Source organism: Oncorhynchus mykiss, chromosome 2 (genome assembly GCF_057628025.1).
Source record: "Oncorhynchus mykiss isolate SJ-2025 chromosome 2, ASM5762802v1, whole genome shotgun sequence".
NCBI classification, from domain to species: Eukaryota; Metazoa; Chordata; class Actinopteri; order Salmoniformes; family Salmonidae; genus Oncorhynchus; species Oncorhynchus mykiss.
In genome coordinates, this window is record NC_143023.1 from 101262089 (window position 1) to 101284733 (window position 22645).

Consider the following 22645-nt stretch of genomic DNA (forward strand, 5'->3'; position numbering starts at 1 on the left):
CACTACTCTGTTCTATCGGAAGTATCACTACTCTATCTGAAGTATCACAACTCTGTTCTGTCTGAAGTATCACAACTCTGTTCTGTCTGAAGTATCACAACTCTGTTCTATCTGAAGTATCACAACTCTGTTCTATCTGAAGTATCACTACTCTGGTCTATCTGAAGTATCACTGCTCTGTTCTATCTGAAGTATCACTACTCTGTTCTGTCTGAAGTATCACTACTCTATCTGAAGTATCACTACTCTGTTCTACCTGAAGTATCACTACTCTATCTGAAGTATCACTACTCTGTTCTATCTGAATTATCACTACTCTGTTATATCTGAAGTATCACTACTCTATCTGAAGTATCACTACTCTGTTCTGTCTAAAGTATCACTACTCTATCTGAAGTATCACTACTCTGTTCTATCTGAAGTATCACTACTCTGTTCTATCTGAAGTATCACTACTCTGTTCTGTCTGAAGTATCACTGCTCTATCTGAAGTATCACTACTCTGTTCTATCTGAAATATCACTACTCTGTTCTATCTGAAGTATCACTACTCTGTTCTATCTGAAGTATCACTACTCTATCTGAAGTATCACTACTCTGTTCTATCTGAAGTATCACTACTCTATCTGAAATATCACTACTCTGTTCTATCTGAAGTATCACTACTCTGTTCTATCTGAAGTATCACTACTCTGTTCTATCTGAAGTATCACTACTCTGTTCTATATGAAATATCACTACTCTGTTCTATCTGAAGTATCACTACTCTGTTCTATCTGAAGTATCACTACTCTGTTCTATCTGAAGTATCACTACTCTGTTCTATCTGAAATATCACTACTCTGTTCTGTCTGAAGTATCACTGCTCTATCTGAAGTATCACTACTCTGTTCTATCTGAAGTATCACTACTCTGTTCTATCTGAAGTATCACTACTCTGTTCTGTCTGAAGTATCACTGCTCTATCTGAAGTATCACTACTCTGTTCTATCTGAAATATCACTACTCTGTTCTATCTGAAGTATCACTACTCTGTTCTATCTGAAGTATCACTACTCTATCTGAAATATCACTACTCTGTTCTATCTGAAGTATTACTACTCTGTTCTATCTGAAGTATCACTGCTCTATCTGAAATATCACTACTCTGTTCTATCTGAAGTATTACTACTCTGTTCTATCTGAAGTATCACTACTCTGTCTGAAATATCACTACTCTGTTCTATCTGAAGTATCACTACTCTGTCTGAAATATCACTACTGTGTTCTAACACAACAGACATCCTGTTATCACAAGTATAGTCCTGAAATATTTCAGTGAATTATAATTGAGCTGAGCTTGACACCTCATCTTCTACTGCGTGACTGTGTAGTGTGTTCATCAAAAGCTGATGATGAATTGTAAATAAGTTGCTAAGTCAATATTTGGTCATGTCCTTTTAATGGTTCATTAGAGATCTGAGTACTTAGAAATGACTGAGTGGTGGAGTTGTTGATGATACGTTTCCTCCAACCAAAAACAAATAATCTGTAGACACACCCCAGAGCTTGAACAACTGTAGGACATCTATGAATGCGTCCCAAATGGCACCCTTTTCCCTATATAGTGCACTACTTCTGACCAGAGCCTTATGGTGACTAGTGAGTAGGGTGCTATTTGGGATTGATCCTACAACTTTGTGGTCCAGTGGTGAGTCCTGGCTGTGAAGCAGACTGTGTCCATAATAAGACTAACACACACTTTCATCCCTCTTCTCCAATAACAGGCCATGAAGCATGACAAGTAGTAAACCACAACTGAAGTTATATAACACTGAAGTTCAAACAAGTTAATCCCATCAGGTTTTAAAGGTTTATTTGAACATCTTTGTACATATGCAGAACATACATAATATTTGATGTCATGCAACATATTAAAAACCCGGTAAAACCATAAAAATCAGCATAAACAGATGGACAGCGCATCATCCATTAGCCATTAAAAGGCCCACTCCTTAATTTGAAAAAGAACTCAACGGCAAAACATTCCTAATATTGAGTTGCACGTCACCTTTTCGCTTTCAGAACAGCCTCAATTCGTCAGGCCATGGACTCTACATGGACTCTACAAGGCGTCGAAAGCGTTCCACAGGGATGCTGGCCCATGTCGATCCCAATGCTTCCAACAGTTGTGAGAAACACAAGGGAAACTGTTGTGCTTCCAACAGTTGTGTCAAGTTGGCTGGATGTCTTTTGGGTGATGAACCATTTTTGATACACACGGGGAAACTGTTAAGTGTGAAAAACCCAGCAGTGTTGCAGTTCATGACACAAGCCTGGCACCTACTACCATACCCCGTTTAAAGGCACTTCAATATTTTGTCTTGCCCATTCACCCTCTGAATAGCACACATACACAATCCATGTCACAATGTCTCAAGGCTTAAACATCCTTATTTAACCTTCCCTTCATCTACACTGATTGAAGTGGATTTAACAGGTGACATCAATCAGGGATCACAGCTTTCACCTGGAGTCTTATTGTTATGTACACTCATTGTATAGGGAATAGGGAGCACTTTTGGGATGTGCGCTACTTATCAGGAATATCGATAGTTACCTAGGGATTATTATAATTAATACATTACACAATGTCAATTACAGTAAAGGTAATCCTACCTCTGACAGACAGACAAACAGAAAAATGGTAACACCTAAAGTTTGATCAGTCCCCTCCTTAGATACAGAATCAACTATCCCAGCATCATCAAGGTACTTCCTTGAGTGTAGTAGTTTAAAAGCAGGCACCTGGTGCCTCACGGTATCAGTAGGAACAGGAAGATTACCTGTTCAGGTGGACCAGGACGACTCGTTAGAAGAACCATCATGGCACTCCAATGGGTGAAGCCGTGGATCGCTCTGGTCTTCGGACTATCTGCTGCACATTCTGAGACTGGTAAGAAAATATATGATGAAATACATTTTAATATCACTTTAGGATAAGTCATGTAGCATAGTTTAGGAACTAAAGAGGAGCTGGGTTAGAAGCAAAATAAGACTTGTTCCCTGTCTATTTCCAGTTATGATTCCAGACATGACTTCCATTGGGAGTCTATATGATTCCAAACTGCAAATCGTATCAGGTAATTTGTGTTGTTGAATATATGTCACCAAATACTCAAATATCTATATTCTACTCTACTGTTATATTATACATCTTATATTCAGACATGAATGCTGCAACTATACTGTACATTTCCACCCATGCAGCAGGAGCAAGTCCCACTCATAACGGGCAGGTCTGCAGCACATGGGGTAACTACCACTACAAAACCTACGATGGAGACCTCTTCCAGCTGCCCTACACCTGTAACTACGTGCTGTCGTCGTTGTGTAAGAGCAGCAGCGGCTACGAGGCCTTTAACATTCAGCTGCAGCGCGGGGAGGTAGATGGGCTGCCAACCATCACCAAGGTATTCCTTTGTGATCAGTCCTTTGATTGTTTTACATTTCACTATTGATTAATTGATTTACATTTCACTATTGATTAATTGTTTTTAAATTGCACTATTGATTAATTGTTTTAAATTTCACTATTGATTAATTGTTTTAAATTTCACTATTGATTAATTGCTTTTAAATTGCACTATTGATTAATTGTTTTTAAATTGCACTATTGATTAATTGTTTAAAATTTACTATTGATTAATTGTTTTTAAATTACAGTATTGATTAATAGGTTTTATTGCTCTATGATCTTAATATAAGGTGACCTTGAGGGTCCTGAAAGGCGTCTGTGAAATAAAATGTCCTACTATTATTATTATTAAGGTTTCTTTGAAGCTGGATGGAACCTTCGTGGAGCTGGCCAACGGTAACGTCAGCGTCAACGGATTACAGTGAGTTCCCAGTCTAGTCAACAATGGATCTCAGATGTGGAAAACCATTGGCTCTTAGATGTGTAAAATACATAGTAATACAGGAAGTAAATGATACTGGGGTTTGTTATAACTTATCTACATCCATGGGATTCATTTTATTCAGAGATCAATCTTTTTTTAGTTCAAAAAAAGATTGGAACAAATTTTATTTTCACTTCACCTGCATTCAGTTGCTACTTTTGTGCAAAGACTTGAGGTAAAATACATAAGTTTAAAAAAAATGCATCATCATTAATCTCATCTTGAGATCAATCTTTTGCTGTTTTAACATAATCTACATAATGTCAGTTTCAACCGGCAACAGTGAGTTCATCCGTGATCTAAAAGCACTCAGAGGTCAAACTCTTATTCTGAAGTTCAGTTGATGTGCATTTACAGATGAAAGTTACCAAGCTGAAATTCCATTTGATGAAATCCTATACAGACATTATTACCTGGTACAGTCTCAACAGGGGAGGAAGAGAAACACAAAGAAAATACTGTGAAGGACCATTTTGACCCTTGTTGGAATACAGACTCTCCTCTCTGATGAACACTATTGTTTTGTCCCTCTAGGGTCACCATACCGTTTGGTCAGTTTAACGTCTTCATTGAGAGGACCGTTTCCTATGTGAAGATCACAGCCAAGCTGGGGTTAGTCATCATGTGGAATCAAGATGATTCCCTCTGGGTATGTGTTCAGTTTGCTTACTCATTTCCATACGTCTTCTGTTACACTACAGTGGTATGTGGTTGTTTCACCTACTTTGGTTCAATACACGGATTGTAAATCACTCTGGACGAGAGTCTCTGCTAAATGTCAAATGTAAATGTGATGCTTTAATGCAATATTCTGGTCCTGGTGAAAATGGTCTGTAGTTAGCTAGTGACTGTAGGGAACATCAGTGTTAGGGGAACTGTTGGGATAAGAGTGGGAACATCAGTGTTAGGGGAACTGTTGGGATAAGATTGGGAACATCAGTGTTAACCTCTGATGGGATAAGAGTGGGAACATCAGTGTTTGGGGAACTGCTGGGATAAGAGTGGGAACATCAGTGTTAGGGGAACTGTTGGGATAAGATTGGGAACATCAGTGTTAGCGGAACTGTTGGGATAAGATTGGGAACATCAGTGTTAGGGGAACTGTTGGGATAAGAGTGGGAACATCAGTGTTAGGGGAACTGTTTGGATAAGAGTGGGAACATCAGTGTTAGGGGAACTGTTGGGATAAGAGTGGGAACAGAGTGTTAACCTCAGATGGGATACGAGTGGGAACATCAGTGTTAGGGGAACTGTTGGGATAAGAGTGGGAACATCAGTGTTAGGGGAACTGTTGGGATAAGAGTGGGAACATCAGTGTTAGGGGAACTGTTGGGATAAGAGTGGGAACAGAGTGTTAACCTCTGATGGGACAGGACAGACCCATAATCAATCTATATTTCTGCACGGTTACATACAGCATTCTTACATTAAAAGTTTTATTCAGTCTAACGGTCATACCAACAGATGTGGTCTCTTTAGAAGGGCCACAGACTGGCAGGTGAAGTGACATTACAATAGGCTTTGCTCCAATCAAGGATGTGGACTAATTTTATTTATTTTATTTATTTTACCTTTATTTAACCAGGTAGGCAAGTTGAGAACAAGTTCTCATTTACAATTGCGACCTGGCCAAGATAAAGCAACGCAGTTTGACAGATACAACGACACAGAGTTACACATGGAGTAAAACAAACATACAGTCAATAATACAGTATAAACAAGTCTATATACAATGTGAGCAAATGAGGTGAGAAGGGAGGTAAAGGCAAAAAAGGCCATGGTGGCAAGGTAAATACAATATAGCAAGTAAAACACTGGAATGGTAGTTTTGCAATGGAAGAATGTGCAAAGTAGAAATAAAAATAATGTGGTGCAAAGGAGCAAAATAAATAAATAAATTAAATACAGTTGGGAAAGAGGTAGTTGTTTGGGCTAAATTATAGGTGGGCTATGTACAGGTGCAGTAATCTGTGAGCTGCTCTGACAGTTGGTGCTTAAAGCTAGTGAGGGAGATAAGTGTTTCCAGTTTCAGAGATTTTTGTAGTTCGTTCCAGTCATTGGCAGCAGAGAACTGGAAAGAGAGGCGGCCAAAGAAAGAATTGGTTTTGGGGGTGACTAGAGAGATATACCTGCTGGAGCGTGTGCTACAGGTGGGAGATGCTATGGTGACCAGCGAGCTGAGATAAGGGGGGACTTTACCTAGCAGGGTCTTGTAGATGACATGGAGCCAGTGGGTTTGGCGACAAGTATGAAGCGAGGGCCAGCCAACGAGAGCGTACAGGTCGCAATGGTGGGTAGTATATGGGGCTTTGGTGACAAAACGGATTGCACTGTGATAGACTGCATCCAATTTGTTGAGTAGGGTATTGGAGGCTATTTTGTAAATGACATCGCCAAAGTCGAGGATTGGTAGGATGGTCAGTTTTACAAGGGTATGTTTGGCAGCATGAGTGAAGGATGCTTTGTTGCGAAATAGGAAGCCAATTCTAGATTTAACTTTGGATTGGAGATGTTTGATATGGGTCTGGAAGGAGAGTTTACAGTCTAACCAGACACCTAAGTATTTGTAGTTGTCCACGTATTCTAAGTCAGAGCCGTCCAGAGTAGTGATGTTGGACAGGCGGGTAGGTGCAGGTTGCGATCGGTTGAAGAGCATGCATTTAGTTTTACTTGTATTTAAGAGCAATTGGAGGCCACGGAAGGAGAGTTGTATGGCATTGAAGCTTGCCTGGAGGGTTGTTAACACAGTGTCCAAAGAAGGGCCGGAAGTATACAGAATGGTGTCGTCTGCGTAGAGGTGGATCAGAGACTCACCAGCAGCAAGAGCGACCTCATTGATGTATACAGAGAAGAGAGTCGGTCCAAGAATTGAACCCTGTGGCACCCCCATAGAGACTGCCAGAGGTCCGGACAACAGACCCTCCGATTTGACACACTGAACTCTATCAGAGAAGTAGTTGGTGAACCAGGCGAGGCAATCATTTGAGAAACCAAGGCTGTCGAGTCTGCCGATGAGGATGTGGTGATTGACAGAGTCGAAAGCCTTGGCCAGATCAATGAATACGGCTGCACAGTAATGTTTCTTATCGATGGCGGTTAAGATATCGTTTAGGACCTTGAGCGTGGCTGAGGTGCACCCATGACCAGCTCTGAAACCAGATTGCATAGCAGAGAAGGTATGGTGAGATGAGAGAGAGGTTGAACAGGCTATTAATAGGGGTTGCAACAATTTCGGCAGATAATTTTAGAAAGAAAGGGTCCAGATTTTGCAGCTCTTTCAGAACATCAGCTGAATGGATTTGGGAGAAGGAGAAATGGGGAAGGCTTGGGCGAGTTGCTGTTGGGGGTGCAGTGCTGTTGACAGGGGTAGGAGTAGCCAGGTGGAAAGCATGGCCAGCCGTAGAAAAATGCTTATTGAAATTCTCAATTATGGTGGATTTATCAGTGGTGACAGTGTTTCCTATCTTCAGTGCAGTGGGCAGCTGGGAGGAGGTGTTCTTATTCTCCATGGACTTTACAGTGTCCCAGAACTTTTTTGAGTTAGTGTTGCAAGAAGCAAATTTCTGCTTGAAAAAGCTAGCCTTGGCTTTTCTAACTGCCTGTGTATAATGGTTTCTAGCTTCCCTGAACAGCTGCATATCACGGGGGCTGTTCGATGCTAATGCAGAACGCCATAGGATGTTTTTGTGTTGGTTAAGGGCAGTCAGGTCTGGGGAGAACCAAGGGCTATATCTGTTCCTGGTTCTAAATTTCTTGAATGGGGCATGTTTATTTAAGATGGTTAGGAAGGCATTTAAAAAAAATATCCAGGCATCCTCTACTGACGGGATGAGGTCAATATCCTTCCAGGATACCCCGGCCAGGTCGATTAGAAAGGCCTGCTCGCTGAAGTGTTTCAGGGAGCGTTTTACAGTGATGAGAGGAGGTCGTTTGACCGCTGACCCATTACGGATGCAGGCAATGAGGCAGTGATCGCTGAGATCTTGGTTGAAGACAGCAGAGGTGTATTTAGAGGGGAAGTTGGTTAGGATGATATCTATGAGGGTGCCCGTGTTTAAGGCTTTGGGGAGGTACCTGGTAGGTTCATTGATAATTTGTGTGAGATTGAGGGCATCAAGTTTAGATTGTAGGATGGCTGGGGTGTTAAGCATGTTCCAATTTAGGTCGCCTAGCAGCACGAGCTCTGAAGATAGATGGGGGGCAATCAGTTCACATATGGTGTCCAGAGCACAGCTGGGGGCAGAGGGTGGTCTATAGCAGGCGGCAACGGTGAGAGACTTGTTTTTAGAGAGGTGGATTTTTAAAAGTAGACGTTCAAATTGTTTGGGTACATACCTGGATAGTAGGACAGAACTCTGCAGGTTATCTTTGCAGTAGATTGCAACACCGCCCCCTTTGGCAGTTCTATCTTGTCTGAAAATGTTGTAGTTTGGAATTAAAATGTCTGAATTTTTGGTGGTCTTCCTAAGCCAGGATTCAGACACAGCTAGAACATCCGGGTTGGCAGAGTGTGCTAAAGCAGTGAATAGAACAAACTTAGGGAGGAGGCTTCTAATGTTAACATGCATGAAACCAAGGCTATTACGGTTACAGAAGTCGTCAAAAGAGAGCGCCTGGGGAATAGGAGTGGAGCTAGGCACTGCAGGGCCTGGATTCACCTCTACATCGCCAGAGGAACATAGGAGGAGTAGAATAAGGGTGCGGCTAAAAGCAATAAGAATTGGTCGTCTAGAACGTCTGGAACAGAGAGTAAAAGGAGGTTTCTGGGGGCGATAAAATAGCATCAAGGTTTAATGTACAGACAAAGGTAAGGTAGGATGTGAATACAGTGAAGGTAAACCTAGGTATTGAGTGATGAAGAGAGAGATATTGTCTCTAGAAACATCATTGAAACCAGGAGATGTCATTGCATGTGTGGGTGGTGGAACTAATAGGTTGGATAAGGTATAGTGAGCAGGACTAGAGGTTCTACAGTGAAATAAGCCAATAAACACTAACCAGAACAGCAATGGACAAGACATATTGACATTAAGGAGAGGCATGCTTAGTCGAGTGATCAAAAGGGTCCAGTGATTGGAGAGGTTGGTTGAGGGTCACGGCGATTTAGACAGCTAGCCAGGCCATCGGTAGCAAGCTAGCATAGGATGGAGGTCTGTTGTTAGCCACCTCTTGCGTTCGGTCAGTATATTAGTGGGGTTCCGTGTGGTAGAGGGGATTAATCCAAATCACACAACAACAACAAAAATAAGAACAATAGATATAGTTATAGAGGCCCGAGAAGAAAACATAATAATAATAATAAAAATAAATAAATTGTCCGATCTACTACGATCTACTAATCTACTTCCTCCAACAACCCCTTTCATCAGCTAGGCTTCAGTGAAAAAACTCAGAAAATGGTTGTCCTAAATGGCACCCTATTCCCTTTATAGTGCACTACTTTGTGTGCACTACTTTGTGTGCACTACTTTGTGTGCACTACTTTTATATAGGCCTATACAGGACGTTGGGTGCCATTTGGGGGGGACAGTATGGAAGAACTTATCAGTTTAATCAGTTCACATTGGTTTTATAGGTGGAGCTGGACTCAAAGTTCCAGAGTGTGGTTAGATCAGAAGACACAATATTGTCTCAATATCTATTGACACTGTAGTGAGTAAATACTGTATGTATCATCGTTCCCCTTCGTGTGTACATAAATAATCCCAGTGTACTCAAACATCATAATCTCAGACTGAAACTAACTTGCAAAGCAGACAGACCAGTTTTCAGACAACTCACATTCAATTTAATGACGAAAAATATGATGTTTAATTTTATTTTATTTTTTAAATGCACGTGAGAAAATAGAAAACAACATGATGAGAGTTTAAAAGGTTTTATCAACATGATGAGAGATTAAAAGGTTTTAACAACATGATGAGAGATTAAAAGGTTTTAACAACATGATGAGAGTTTAAAAGGTTTTAACAACATGATGAGAGTTTAAAAAGTTTTAACAACATGATGAGAGATTAAAAGGTTTTAACAACAGGATGAGAGTTTAAAAGGTTTTATCAACAGGATGAGAGATTAAAAGGTTTTAAAGGGAAGAGTGCATATGCAGGAGAGGTAAAAAACAGAGGGGATTGTAAGACACCTCCCCTGTCAGATGTTTATAAAACACAAACCAACAAAAAAATAGAATCCTGATTATTAAAACAGAGAAACAAATAGTTGGGAGGAGTCTTACAGTGAATGTATTTGTTTTTGTTGTTCAGATCCAATCCATTTCATATCAGACCAGAATAAAACTACAGTGAAACAGGTTTCCTATTGTAGCTATATTGTAGACATGATCCCTAATCCGCATAATTCACTTTAATGAATAACCACTTGGGAATACAGTAGAGAAAACATTGAATAATATTAGCAAAGTCCTGCGCACACTTTTGTATTTTTTTAGTAGGCCTAATGCTCTGTATTGACCCTATCTGTATGTACCCAACCTGAAGTACAGCACCTGTTTTGTGTTAACCTCCCACTCCTTGTACTCAGCGTCATATGCCAAACATAGGGATATCAAATCAAATTCTATTGGTGTGTGAAATGTACATATATATGAACTGCTGTAGGTGCATGGCCAGCTAGATATATGTGAAATGTACATATATATGAACTGCTGTAGGCGCCTCAACAGCTAGCTTGCAATGCATTAACACTCAGTCATCTTCCATTGGTTTTATAGGTGGAGCTGGACTCAAAGTTCCAGAATCAGACATGTGGGCTGTGTGGAGACTTCAACGGAGTCCAGAACGAGTTCAATAGGAATGGTAAACAAAATCACCAAATGTCTTAGAGGGGCGGATTACGCTCCTGTTCTGTTTATGAATGTGTGGGTTCAATCTATGGGTTAGGAAGAGGTTATAAATTATTTTTCTAGGTACCATTTTAAGAAAAGGTTATCAAAAACACAAAACACATGATGACAGAGACTGTTTGTAAGGGGAAATAAACAGGTAAGATAAAACCATGTTTATTTTCCTACAGATGATTATCTGAAGACAATCGACTATGCTGATATTTGGAAGATGAATGGCCCAACAGAAACCTGTACAGAAATCCCTGTTCACACTGAGCAGTGTGAAGACCAGGTATTTACAAGTCTAGAGTTGAGCTGAATTTTTTTTTATTTTATTTTATTTCACCTTTATTTAACCAGGTAGTCTAGTTGAGAACAAGTTCTCATTTGGAACTGCGACCTGGCCAAGAAAAAGCATAGCAGTGTGAACAGACAATAACACAGAGTTACACATAGACTTGTAGATGACCTGGAGCCAGTGGGTCTGGCGACGAACATGTAGCGAGGGCCAGCCGACTAGAGCATACAGGTCGCAGTGGTGGGTGGTATAAGGTGCTTTAGTAACAAAACGGATGGCACTGTGATAAACTGCATCCAGTTTGCTGAGTAGAGTATTGGAAGCTATTTTGTAGATTACATCGCCGAAGTCGAGGATCGGTAGGATAGTCAGTTTTACTAGGGTAAGTTTGGCGGTGTGAGTGAAGGAGGCTTTTTTGCGAAATAGAAAGCCGACTCTAGATTTGATTTTGGATTGGAGATGTTCGATATGAGTCTGGAAGGAGAGTTTGCAGTCTAGCCAGACACCTAGGTACTTATAGATGTCCACATATTCTAGGTCGGAACCATCCAGGGTGGAGATGCTAGTCGGGCGTGCGGGTGCAGGCAGTGAACGGTTGAAAAGCATGCATTTGGTTTTACTAGCGTTTAAGAACAGTTGGAGGCCACGGGAGGAGTGTTGCATGGCATTTAAGATTTCTTATTCATTACATTTAAACATGACTGTTAGTTTAAAATACCAATATCATCATCATCATGGCTGACATTTGATCAGTACATTATTTTATTTTATTTATGTATTTGTATTTCACCTTTATTTAACCAGGTAGGTTAGTTGAGAACACCTTTATTTAACCAGGTAGGTTAGTTGAGAACACCTTTATTTAACCAGGTAGGTTAGTTGAGAACACCTTTATTTAACCAGGTAGGTTAGTTGAGAACACCTTTATTTAACCAGGTAGGTTAGTTGAGAACAAGTTCTCATTTACAACTGCGACCTGACCAAGATAAAGCAAAGCAGTGTGACACAAACAACCACACAGAGTTACACAGGGAATAAACAAACATGCAGTCAATAACACAATAGAGAAAAAAGTTTATATACAGGCAATAAATAGGCCATAGTAGTGAAATAATTACAATTTAGCAATTAAACAATGGAGTGATAGATGTGCAGAAGATGAAAGTAGCGATACTGGGTTGCAAAGGAGCAAAACAATAAATAACAGTATGGGGATGAGGTAGTTGGATTGGGCTATTTACAGATGGGCTATGTACAGGTGCAGTGGTGGGTAGTATATGGGGCTTTGGTGACAAAATGGATGGCACTGTGATAGACTGCATCCAGTTTGCTGAGTGTTGGAGGCTATTTTGTAAATGACATTGCCGAAGTCAAGGATTGGTAGGATAGTCAGTTTTACGAAGGTATGTTTGGCAGGATGAGTAAATGATGCTTTGTTGCGAAATATGAAGCCGATTCTAGATTTAATTTTGAATTGGAGATGCTTAATGTGAGTCTGGAAGGAGAGTTTAGAGTCTAGCGAGACACCTAGGTATTTGTAGTCGTCCACATATTCTAAGTCAGAACCGTCCAGAGTAGTGATGCTGGACGGGCGGGCAGGTGCGGGTAGCGATCGGTTGAAGAGCATGCATTTAGTTTTACTTGCATTTAATAGCAGTTGGAGGCCACGGAAGGAGAGTTGTATGGCATTGGAGCTCATCTGGAGGTTAGTTAACACAGTGTTCAAAGAAGGGCCAGAAGTTTACAGAATGGTGTCGTCTGCGTAGAGGTGGATCAGAGAATCAAACCGTCTGTTGCCTCTAGTAATTCTTCTTCTTCTTCATCCTTTCAGACCAAACTTTGTGAGCAGCTTCTCACCAGTCTTGCTTTCAGTAGCTGTAAGGACCTGATTGCCACAGACTCCTTCATCAAGGCCTGTGCAGAAGACATGTGTCACTGTGGCAACAGCAGCAGCAGTGTCACCTGCGCCTGTCCCACCCTGTCAGAGTACTCCCGCCAGTGTGCTCACGCAGGGGGGAAACCCCAGGAGTGGAAGACCGACCAGTTCTGCTGTAAGGGAACATTATTTGCATTACACATCCTTTTTGTTTTTATTCTAGATTGTTTGTTTGTATTGCTCTGTTGGTAGTTTGGATGTGGGTAAAAAAAAAAACAACTCAGCCACAGTTATATTGTAACTCAAAGTAAACACTTTTGATATGCAATAATGCTTTGCCTTAGGTAATCTATAGTGTCTTCTTCTTTGACATGCTTGTATTTACATTTATGTGACTGAAAACTGAGGAGCAAATCCCAATTTTCACTTCCAATGATGTCAATAGAAGAAGCCGTGAAAATGTGAAGTAATGAACATTCAGAAACAGATCTGTGACTCTGGTTATTTGTGTCGAGCAGTGGAGACCTGTCCTTTAAGCATGCAGTACCAGGAGTGTGGTAGTCCCTGCACTGATACCTGCTCCAACCCAAAGAGGAACCAGCATTGTGAGGAACACTGCACCGACGGATGCTTCTGCCCTGCTGGTACATGCACTCATTACTGAATACAACATCATATGTCAGCTATGTAACCATTTTAAAGTAGCTGAATACAACATTATATGTCAGCTATGTAACTATTTTAAAGTAGCTGACTACAACATTATATGTCAGCTATGTAACTATTTTAAAGTAGCCGAGTACAACATCATACGTCAGCTATGTAACTATTTTAAAGTAGCTGAATACAACCGATGATGCCCTGATGCAGAGGTGCACCACAGGTCCCAGAGTGGTGGGGCAAATTGTTTTTCCTGGGGCCCGGAGCTTTTCCTAATCTGGTAACCTAACCCAGGTATGCATCAGGACCCTCCCTATAAGATCTGACAGTGATTAATTAGTAGTTGTGAAAATATGTTTTTATGAGCAATGATGGGAGTGGGACCAGATTTACATATTTAGCAGGTGCTCTTATCCAGAGCGACTTACAGGAACAGTTAGGGTAAGTGCCTTGCTCAAAGGCACACTGACAGAATTTTCACCTAGTCAGGTCAGGGATTCAAACCATTGATCTAGCCCAATGCTCTTAACCAATAGGCTACCTGCCGCCTAGGTATACAGATATATATTTTCTAAACAGGTCACAGGGTTTTTCAGTACCATAGTCAGACTGAGAAAGCCTCTAGTTTTCTTCCCATACAGTTTAGGTGTAGGCTGCTGAAACATTTCCGTGAAGAGTTCTTGCTTGGGTATTTCAGGAGTGATGTGTTATCATGTTTGCTAAATACATACCGGAGGAAAGCGGAGCAGAGTTTTGCTAGATTATGTGATTTGCGCCTGGCCTGCGCAACCTGTGAAGACTGTATTAACTGTATCAACCAGGAAGACCATATTAAAACTCATATCAGTTATGTGGCTATTTAAACCAGGAAGACTGTATTAAAACTCATATTGGTTATGTGGCTATTTAAACCAGGAAGACTGTATTAAAACTCATATCAGTTATGTGGCTATTTAAACCAGGAAAAGGTTAAAGGTTACATAGATTGGAAGAGTAGCCTTATTGTGGGACTGGAGATTTAGTTATTTGATCAAAGTTCTGCAACAGATGTACCGTAGTAATTAAGATACTGATCTACATGGATCAATGTATTTTATGAGATAAGGAAGGACTAAATATATTTAATGTCATTTATGGGATCAGCTGACTAAATGTATTTAATGTCTTTATGGAACCAGGTGACTACATGTAATGTATTGAATGTAAGTCATGGGATCAGCTGGCTAAATGTATTGAATGTAAGTCATGGGATCAGCTGGCTAAATGTATTGAATGTAAGTCATGGGATCAGCTGGCTAAATGTATTGAATGTAAGTCATGGGATCAGCTGGCTAAATGTATTGAATGTAAGTCATGGGATCAGCTGGCTAAATGTATTGAATGTAAGTCATGGGATCAGCTGGCTAAATGTATTGAATGTAAGTCATGGGATCAGCTGGCTAAATGTATTGAATGTAAGTCATGGGATCAGCTGGCTAAATGTATTGAATGTAAGTCATGGGATCAGCTGGCTAAATGTATTGAATGTAAGTCATGGGATCAGCTGGCTAAATGTATTGAATGTAAGTCATGGGATCAGCTGGCTAAATGTATTGAATGTAAGTCATGGGATCAGCTGGCTAAATGTATTGAATGTAAGTCATGGAATCAGCTGACTAAATGTAATGTATTGTATGTAAGTCATGGGATCAGCTGACTGAATGTATTGAATGTCTTTCTCATAGGAACTGTGTTTGATGACATCACTCAGACTGGCTGTGTAGCTGTGAACCAGTGCTCTTGTCTCCACAACGGACAAACTTACCAGCCTGGACAATCATTCTCAAGAACATGCCACAAATGGTAAGAGCTGCATTGCGTTTATATACACAGAATTGTTGTGTGTGTTGATCCGGGTATGTTGAGGCTAAACTGACTGTCTCTCTCCGTTAGTACCTGTATCCAAGGCCAGTGGAGCCAGATGTGTTGAGGCTAAACTGACTGTCTCTCTCCGTTAGTACCTGTATCCAAGGCCAGTGGAGTTGTATGTGTTGAGGCTAAACTGACTGTCTCTCTCCATTAGTACCTGTATCCAAGGCCAGTGGAGTTGTATGGATCTAGATTGCCCTGCTACCTGCTCCATAGTGGGAGGTTCCCACATCACCACCTACGATGGGAAAGCCTACACCTTCCATGGAGACTGCTCATATGTCCTGTCCAAGGTAGGGATCTAACCTACTGTATGGAGTGATATTAGTGCCAACAGAAATATTGAATAAAAATGTGATTTCTTCATCCAAATTCAAAGTGATTCAATTCAGATTTCATGTCATTTGGCACTAATATGACTCCATGCTGACACATACTGTATGTTTAGTAGATTTAACTCCTAACTCGCTAGCGAACATGTACTGGCCCACGAACCGGCCACATCCGGCATAGATTGCGGACGACAGCTGGCAGCCACTTGCATTGGAGGTGCTTATACATACCATTGGCATCACTATCCATATTAATCTCATAAATACTTTTCAATCAAGTTGAACCATAATATACAGAGCCTTCAGAAGGTATTCACACCCAATAATGGCTGTGATAGGAGAAAACTGAGGATGGATCAACAACATTGTAGTTACTCCACAATACTAACCTAATTGACAAGTGAAAAGAAGGAATCCTGTACAGAAGAAAAACATTACAAAACATGCATCCTGTTTGCAACAAGGTACTAAAGTCATACTGCAAAACATGTGGCAAAGCAATTCACTTTTTGTCATCAATATAAAGTGTTATGTTTGGGGCAAATACAATACAACACATTACTGAGTACCACTCTTCATATTTTCAAGCATAGTGGTGACTGCACCATGTTATGGCTGCATCATGTTATGGGTATGCTTGTAATCGTTAAGGACTGGGGAGTTTTTCAGTATAAAAGATAAATGGAATGGAGTTAAAACCTGTCTAGGACCCCGTTCCGCTAGCGGAACCCCTCGCCACAGCCAATGAAATTGCAGGGCGCCAAATTCAATCAACAAAAATCTCATAATTCAATTTTCTCAAACATACAAGTATTAGACACCATTTTAAAGATAACATTTTCGTTATACGACCACAGTGTCCGATAACAATAAAGCTTGTCGGCGAAAGCAGAACATATCATTACGTTAGGTCAGCAAATAGTCACAGAAAGCATACAGCGATTTTCCAACCAAAGAGAGGAGTCACAAAAAGCAGAAATAGAGATAAAATGAATCACTAACCTTTGATATTCTTCATCAGATGACACTCCCGGGACAACATGTTACACAATACATGTATGTTTTGTTTGATCAAGTTCATATTTATTTCCAAAAACCTCAGTTTACATTTGTCTTTGCCTCCAAAACATCCCGTGAATTTTCACAGAGCCACATCATTTTACAGAAATACTCATAATAAACTTTGATAAAAGATACAAGTGTTATTCACAGATTTAAATATATACTTCTCCTTAATGCAACCGCTGTGTCAGAGTTCAAACCATGCAATAATCTGAGTACGGCGCTCAGAGACCAACACAACCCATGAAGATATCCACCATGTTGGAGTCAACAGAAGTCAGAAATAGCATTATAAATATTCACTTACCTTTGATGATCTTCATCAGAATGCACTCCAAGGAATCCCAGTTCCACAATAAATGTTTGATTTGTTCCATAAAGTCCATAATTTATGTCCAGATTACTCCTTTTGGTTCACGCGTTCAGTACACAATCTAAATTCACGAGGCGCGGGCAGGTCCAGGCAAAAGTTCAGATGAAAAGTCATATTACAGTCCGTAGAAACATAGAATCAATCTTTAGGATGTTTTTAACATAAATCTTTAATCATGTTCCAACCGGAGATATCCTTTGTCTTCAGAAAAGCAATGGAACACTTGAACGCGCATGGTCAGCGCATGTTCAGCTCATGGCACTCTGGGAGAGACCTTACTCAATCCCCTCTCATTCAGCACCACTTCACAGTAGAAGCATCATATAAGGTTCTAAAGACTGTTGACATCTAGTGGAAGCCTTAGGAAGTGCAGTATGACCAATATCCCACTGTGTCTTCAATAGGGAATGAGTTGAAAAACAACCAACCTCAGATTTCCCACTTCCTGGTTGGATTTTTTCTCAGGTTTTTGCCTGCTTTATGAGTTATACCCACAGACATCATTCAAACAGTTTTAGAAACTTCAGAGTGTTTTCTATCAAAATCTACTAATAATATGCCTATATTAGCAACTGGGACTGAGTAGCAGGCAGTTTACTCTGGGCACGCTTTTCATCCAAACGTGAAAATACTGCCCCCTATTCATAACATCATACCTTGTACCAATTGTCCCCAGCAAACCAACGAGACTGCTTTCACAGTCCTGGGTGACATAGTGAAATGTGGGAAGACGGACATTGAGACCTGCCTAAGATCTGTAACCCTGGTGACTCCAGAGTCCACGGTAAGTTAGCCAGTCAGTGACTCGTATCACCACTTCAGGGTTGGAGTAAATTACATTTAATTTCCAGTCAATTCAGGCAGTCCACTGAATTCCAATTCCAATGCTCTTCATTGTTTTTCAGTGAGGAACATTTGGAATTGGACTTAGGTTTTCTTTCTGAATTGACTGGAATTGACTCCAACCCTGTTCCACACTCCTTATCACCAGGGGAGTTGCTATAACTAAAGTTGTAATTTGTCACTTGCAGATGATCGTCATCGAGGCCAGTGGAAGGGTCTTTGTCAACAAAATGTTTTCTCAGATGCCGCTTTTCATGGGTGAGTGACTGATTGATGGCTGCTTGAGAAAAGACATACAGAGATGTGATATCTGTCTATTTTTGTAGTCATTGATCAGTATAAATGTATGTTTGAAACCCTTCCCATGCAGTACATTCTGTACCAGAAGTTGTCTCTTTCTTTCGTCTTTCTTTCCTTGTCTAGCAGCATGTAACACCATAAGCATCCCACAATAGGGAAGTGGGAGCTAAAAGTTCATGGTAAACCAGATTGTAACTAGAACTTGTGTATATTTTCCACAGCTGATGTAAGGATCTTTCAGCCCTCTACGTTCTACATCATTGTGCATACCTCTTATGGGCTCCGTCTAGAGGTCCAGCTAACACCTATAATGCAGGTCTACATCGTAGCTAGCAGTTCACACAAAGAAAAAACCCAGGGTATGTTTCTCTCTGCTCATTTAAAGTCTTTGTGGAAAGATAAGCGTTTTGGGGTCTTTGAAAAGCACTTTATAAATCTCATGCATTGTAATTATAAAAGATGATTGGTTATCAAACTACTGTTAATGTAACGTGTGCCACTATACCACTTGTTTGAGGGGTTCGGTCAAACCTCACCTGAAACAATTATTAATAAACTAATGATACCTGATGCATTGCATCTTCAGTCAATGTTAGTTCAAACCACCTGTTATAATGTTTTGTACCTCTTATCTAGGTCTTTGCGGAGACTTTAACGGTGTCCAAGCTGACGACTTCAGAACCATCAATGGACTCGTGGAAGGAACCGCTGTGACGTTTGCCGACACGTGGAAGACCAAAGCAAGCTGTCCTGATGCGGCACAGAACTTTGAGATCCCATGCAGTCTGAGTGTAGAGAACGGTACTCCTTCAACCTCTTTAAAAACACTAACATATGTCTAATGCAGCGGTTCTCAAACTAGGGGTCACGACCCCATGTGGGGTCACTTTCTATGAAAATGGGGTCACGGGAGAATTTCAAAAATACCAAATAATAAATATACGAATTTGTTTACGTCCCTGTTAGTTAGCATTTAGCCTTTGCCAAGATAATCCATCCACGTGACAGATCAAGAAGCTGATTAAACAGCATGACAATTACACAGGTGCACCATGTGCTAGGGTAAAAAAAAAGGCCACTCTAAAATGTGAGGTTTTTGTCACACAACTCAATGCCACAGATGTCTTACGTTTTGACGCTGCATGCAATTGGCATGCTGACTGCAGGATCCACCAGATCTGTAGCCAGATAATTGAATGTTAATTTCTCTACCATAAGCCGCCTTCAACGTCATTTTAGAGAATTTGGCAGTACGTCCTCACAACCGCTGCTGATGTCAGTGTTGTGAACAAAATGCCCCATGGTGGCGGTGGGGTTATGGTATGGGGCTGGCATGAGCTACAGACAATGAACACTCTTGCATTTTATCAATGGCAATTCTAATACACAGAGATACCGTGACAAGATCCTGAGGCCTATTGTCATGCCATTCATCCAACCACCATCACCTCATGTTTCAACATGATAATGCACAGCCCCATGTCGCAAGGATCTGTACACAATTCCTGGACGCTGAAATTGTCCCAGTTCTTCCATGGCCGCACTTGACCGTTGCACTTGAATCATTCCCACGTTGAATGGCTAGTTCCACTACGGAATGAAACCACACACTATTGCAGAGACTTTGATATTACCAACCGCAATCGATGTGGGGGGATAGAGGCACATGTTAAACAAAGAATTTATGCTATTTCTCGCAATCAAGAGGAAACTCTGATTGAACGACTCACAAACTCCCCAGCTTTTTATGGGACTGAAAGGTGGACGGACTGTTGCACAAATGGGGCAAATCTATGGTGGGACAGTGGGCAGGCCTCTTCACTACTTGGGGTCGTGTGCCAAAAAGGTTTGGGAACCAATGTCTAATGAAACAATACCCAAACACGCTTCAGCCCAGCTTGAACAAAAAGGGAATCAGGTGTTCGACTGAGGGACTTGATAATACCAAAACTATTCCTTACTATTAGTAGAAAAAGGATCACTCTGTGAGATCTGAGTTTATTTTCCAACTAACCATTTAAACTCTTTCATTATGTTTCGGCGTAGAGAGCCTTTATCAGAGCCTTGGAATACTTTTTGGAGATTACATTTACATATGTCTACTGAGATGCACAGTAAAGCCTAGATTAAAACTCTTTGTACTTTTACAGAGAGATATGCCAAGTACTGGTGCTCAATGCTGTCAGATCGTGAAGGAATATTTTCCCCATGCCACACCGAGATCAACCCAAATTACTACAAGGAAGTAAGTATGATGGTTTTAACTTCTCAAATGCTCTTTAATTACAGAGTTATCCCAAAGCTCTATGAATACATATATTTTTAAACGATAATTTAAGACGTTCTATAGCAAAATTATCTATTTATCTAATCAGATTTTTCAAGTACTATTGTCCTGTGCTCGTGTGTGATTTCAGAAAACAGTAGTTTTTTTTCATTATCACATCTCATAACTTCTTCTTCTTCTGTTTCTTCTTCTCTCCCTGAAGATCTGCCTATATGACAGTTGTAACTGTGAGAGGAGTGAGGAGTGCATGTGTGCTGCGGTCTCCTCCTACGTCCATGCATGTGCTGCTGCAGGCGTCCTGCTCAGTGGATGGAGAAACACCACCTGTGGTAAGATAAACATCAGAGATACTGAATGTATTTATTTATTAATTAATGAAGGGTTCCCCTCCTATTAAACCACAGTGTCCAGGGTTCACCCTGCTATTAACCCACGGTGTCCAGGGTTTACCCTCCTATTAACCCACAGTGTTCAGGGTTCACCTTCCCATTAACCCACGGTGTCCAGGGTTCCCCCTCCTATTAACCCACGGTGTCCAGGGTTCACCCTCCTATTAACCCACGGTGTCCAGGGTTCACACTCCTATTAACCCACGGTGTCCAGGGTTTACCCTCCTATTAACCCACGGTGTTCAGGATTTACCTTCTTATTTAAAAACAAAATCCCGCAAAACATATAATTAAATGTTGAATCACCATACTGTTTTCCACAGAGAAGTACTCCACTAGCTGCCCTGACACGATGATCTATGACTACACCATGACCAGCTGTGACCGCACCTGTCGTTCACTGAGCCAGACAGACTTTACCTGCCAGGTACATTTACATGGACATCTCATTACTATTGCATGTGTTTGCTATTATCATTATTCTTCATTTTATTAATGTCTTGTTGTTTTGTATGTTGTTGTTGTGCTGTTGTTGCTGTTTTGTTGTTGTCTTGTTGTTGCTGTTTTGTTGTGGTTGTGTTTCTTCTTGTTGTTGTGGATGTTGTTGTTGTCATGTTGTTGTGTATCTTCTTGTTGTTGTAGATGTTGTTGCTGTTGCAGACATGCCCAAAGTAATTTCCCCTCATGGATAAAACATTTTTAATTGAATTGAACAGTTAGACCATGTGTCTGTGGACGGCTGTGGCTGTGCCGATGGAACCTACCTGAACGACCAGGGAGAGTGTGTCCCTGCCTCACGCTGCTCCTGCTACAATGGAGGCACAGTAGTACCCCCTGGAGAGGTCACCAGGATCTATGGGGCTACTTGGTGAGGACTTGGTTGGCATGTGAAAGAAAATCTCTGAAAATCTGATGGTCTTCTCTGTTGTGGCTCTATTAAAATATTTAGAAATCGACTGTCTTCTGATAAAGTCTTGGTTTGCTTCAAGAGGCATGCTAAACCATGCTTAACCCCCTCCTCTTGTACCCCTCTTAACCACCCAGCTCTTGCAGACAAGGGAAATTAAGCTGTACTGGAGAACAACAACATTTATGTGAGTACTCTGAAATTCAGAACACCAAATTTAGCAAATCACTTCACATCCAAGACTCTGTAGTTTAATCCCTACTAACCTATAAAGCCTACTTTTGTTCCCTACAGCCTGTGAAGAACCAATGGGTTTCTTCAACTGTTCTAGTGCAGGGCCCGGAGCCAAGGGCTCAGAGTGCCAGAAGAGCTGTCAAACACTAGACAGTCACTGTGTAAGTCTACAATGGGACATGCCTTACAACACGTTAATAAAACATGCCTTACAACACGTTAATAAAAACATGTCTTACAACACGTTAATAAAAACATGTCTTACAACACGTTAATAAAAACATGCCTTAAAACACATTAATAAAAACATGCCTTACAACACGTTAATAAAAACATGCCTTACAACACGTTAATAAAAACATGCCTTACAACACGTTAATAAAACATGCCTTAC

At 40.8% G+C, this 22645-nt stretch overlaps 1 protein-coding gene across 1 annotated transcript in view; it reads left to right on the forward strand.

Annotated features, from left to right (window-relative positions):
- The first annotated feature begins 2706 nt into the window (after positions 1–2706).
- The window catches only part of LOC149985322 (uncharacterized), a 51369-nt gene continuing 31430 nt past the window's right edge, over positions 2707–22645 (forward strand). Inside the window, exons 1-21 of the mRNA XM_090214307.1 lie at positions 2707–2935; positions 3060–3122; positions 3250–3452; positions 3811–3878; positions 4476–4590; positions 10669–10753; positions 10971–11074; positions 12912–13131; positions 13475–13600; positions 15341–15458; positions 15679–15817; positions 17968–18075; positions 18323–18392; positions 18656–18793; positions 19071–19235; positions 20585–20679; positions 20924–21050; positions 21434–21537; positions 21827–21978; positions 22155–22204; positions 22312–22412. Of these exons, the coding sequence (XP_090070433.1) occupies positions 2866–2935; positions 3060–3122; positions 3250–3452; positions 3811–3878; positions 4476–4590; positions 10669–10753; positions 10971–11074; positions 12912–13131; positions 13475–13600; positions 15341–15458; positions 15679–15817; positions 17968–18075; positions 18323–18392; positions 18656–18793; positions 19071–19235; positions 20585–20679; positions 20924–21050; positions 21434–21537; positions 21827–21978; positions 22155–22204; positions 22312–22412 (2421 nt within the window). The 5' untranslated portion in view covers positions 2707–2865. The remainder of the gene's footprint in view (positions 2936–3059; positions 3123–3249; positions 3453–3810; positions 3879–4475; positions 4591–10668; positions 10754–10970; positions 11075–12911; positions 13132–13474; positions 13601–15340; positions 15459–15678; positions 15818–17967; positions 18076–18322; positions 18393–18655; positions 18794–19070; positions 19236–20584; positions 20680–20923; positions 21051–21433; positions 21538–21826; positions 21979–22154; positions 22205–22311; positions 22413–22645) is intronic.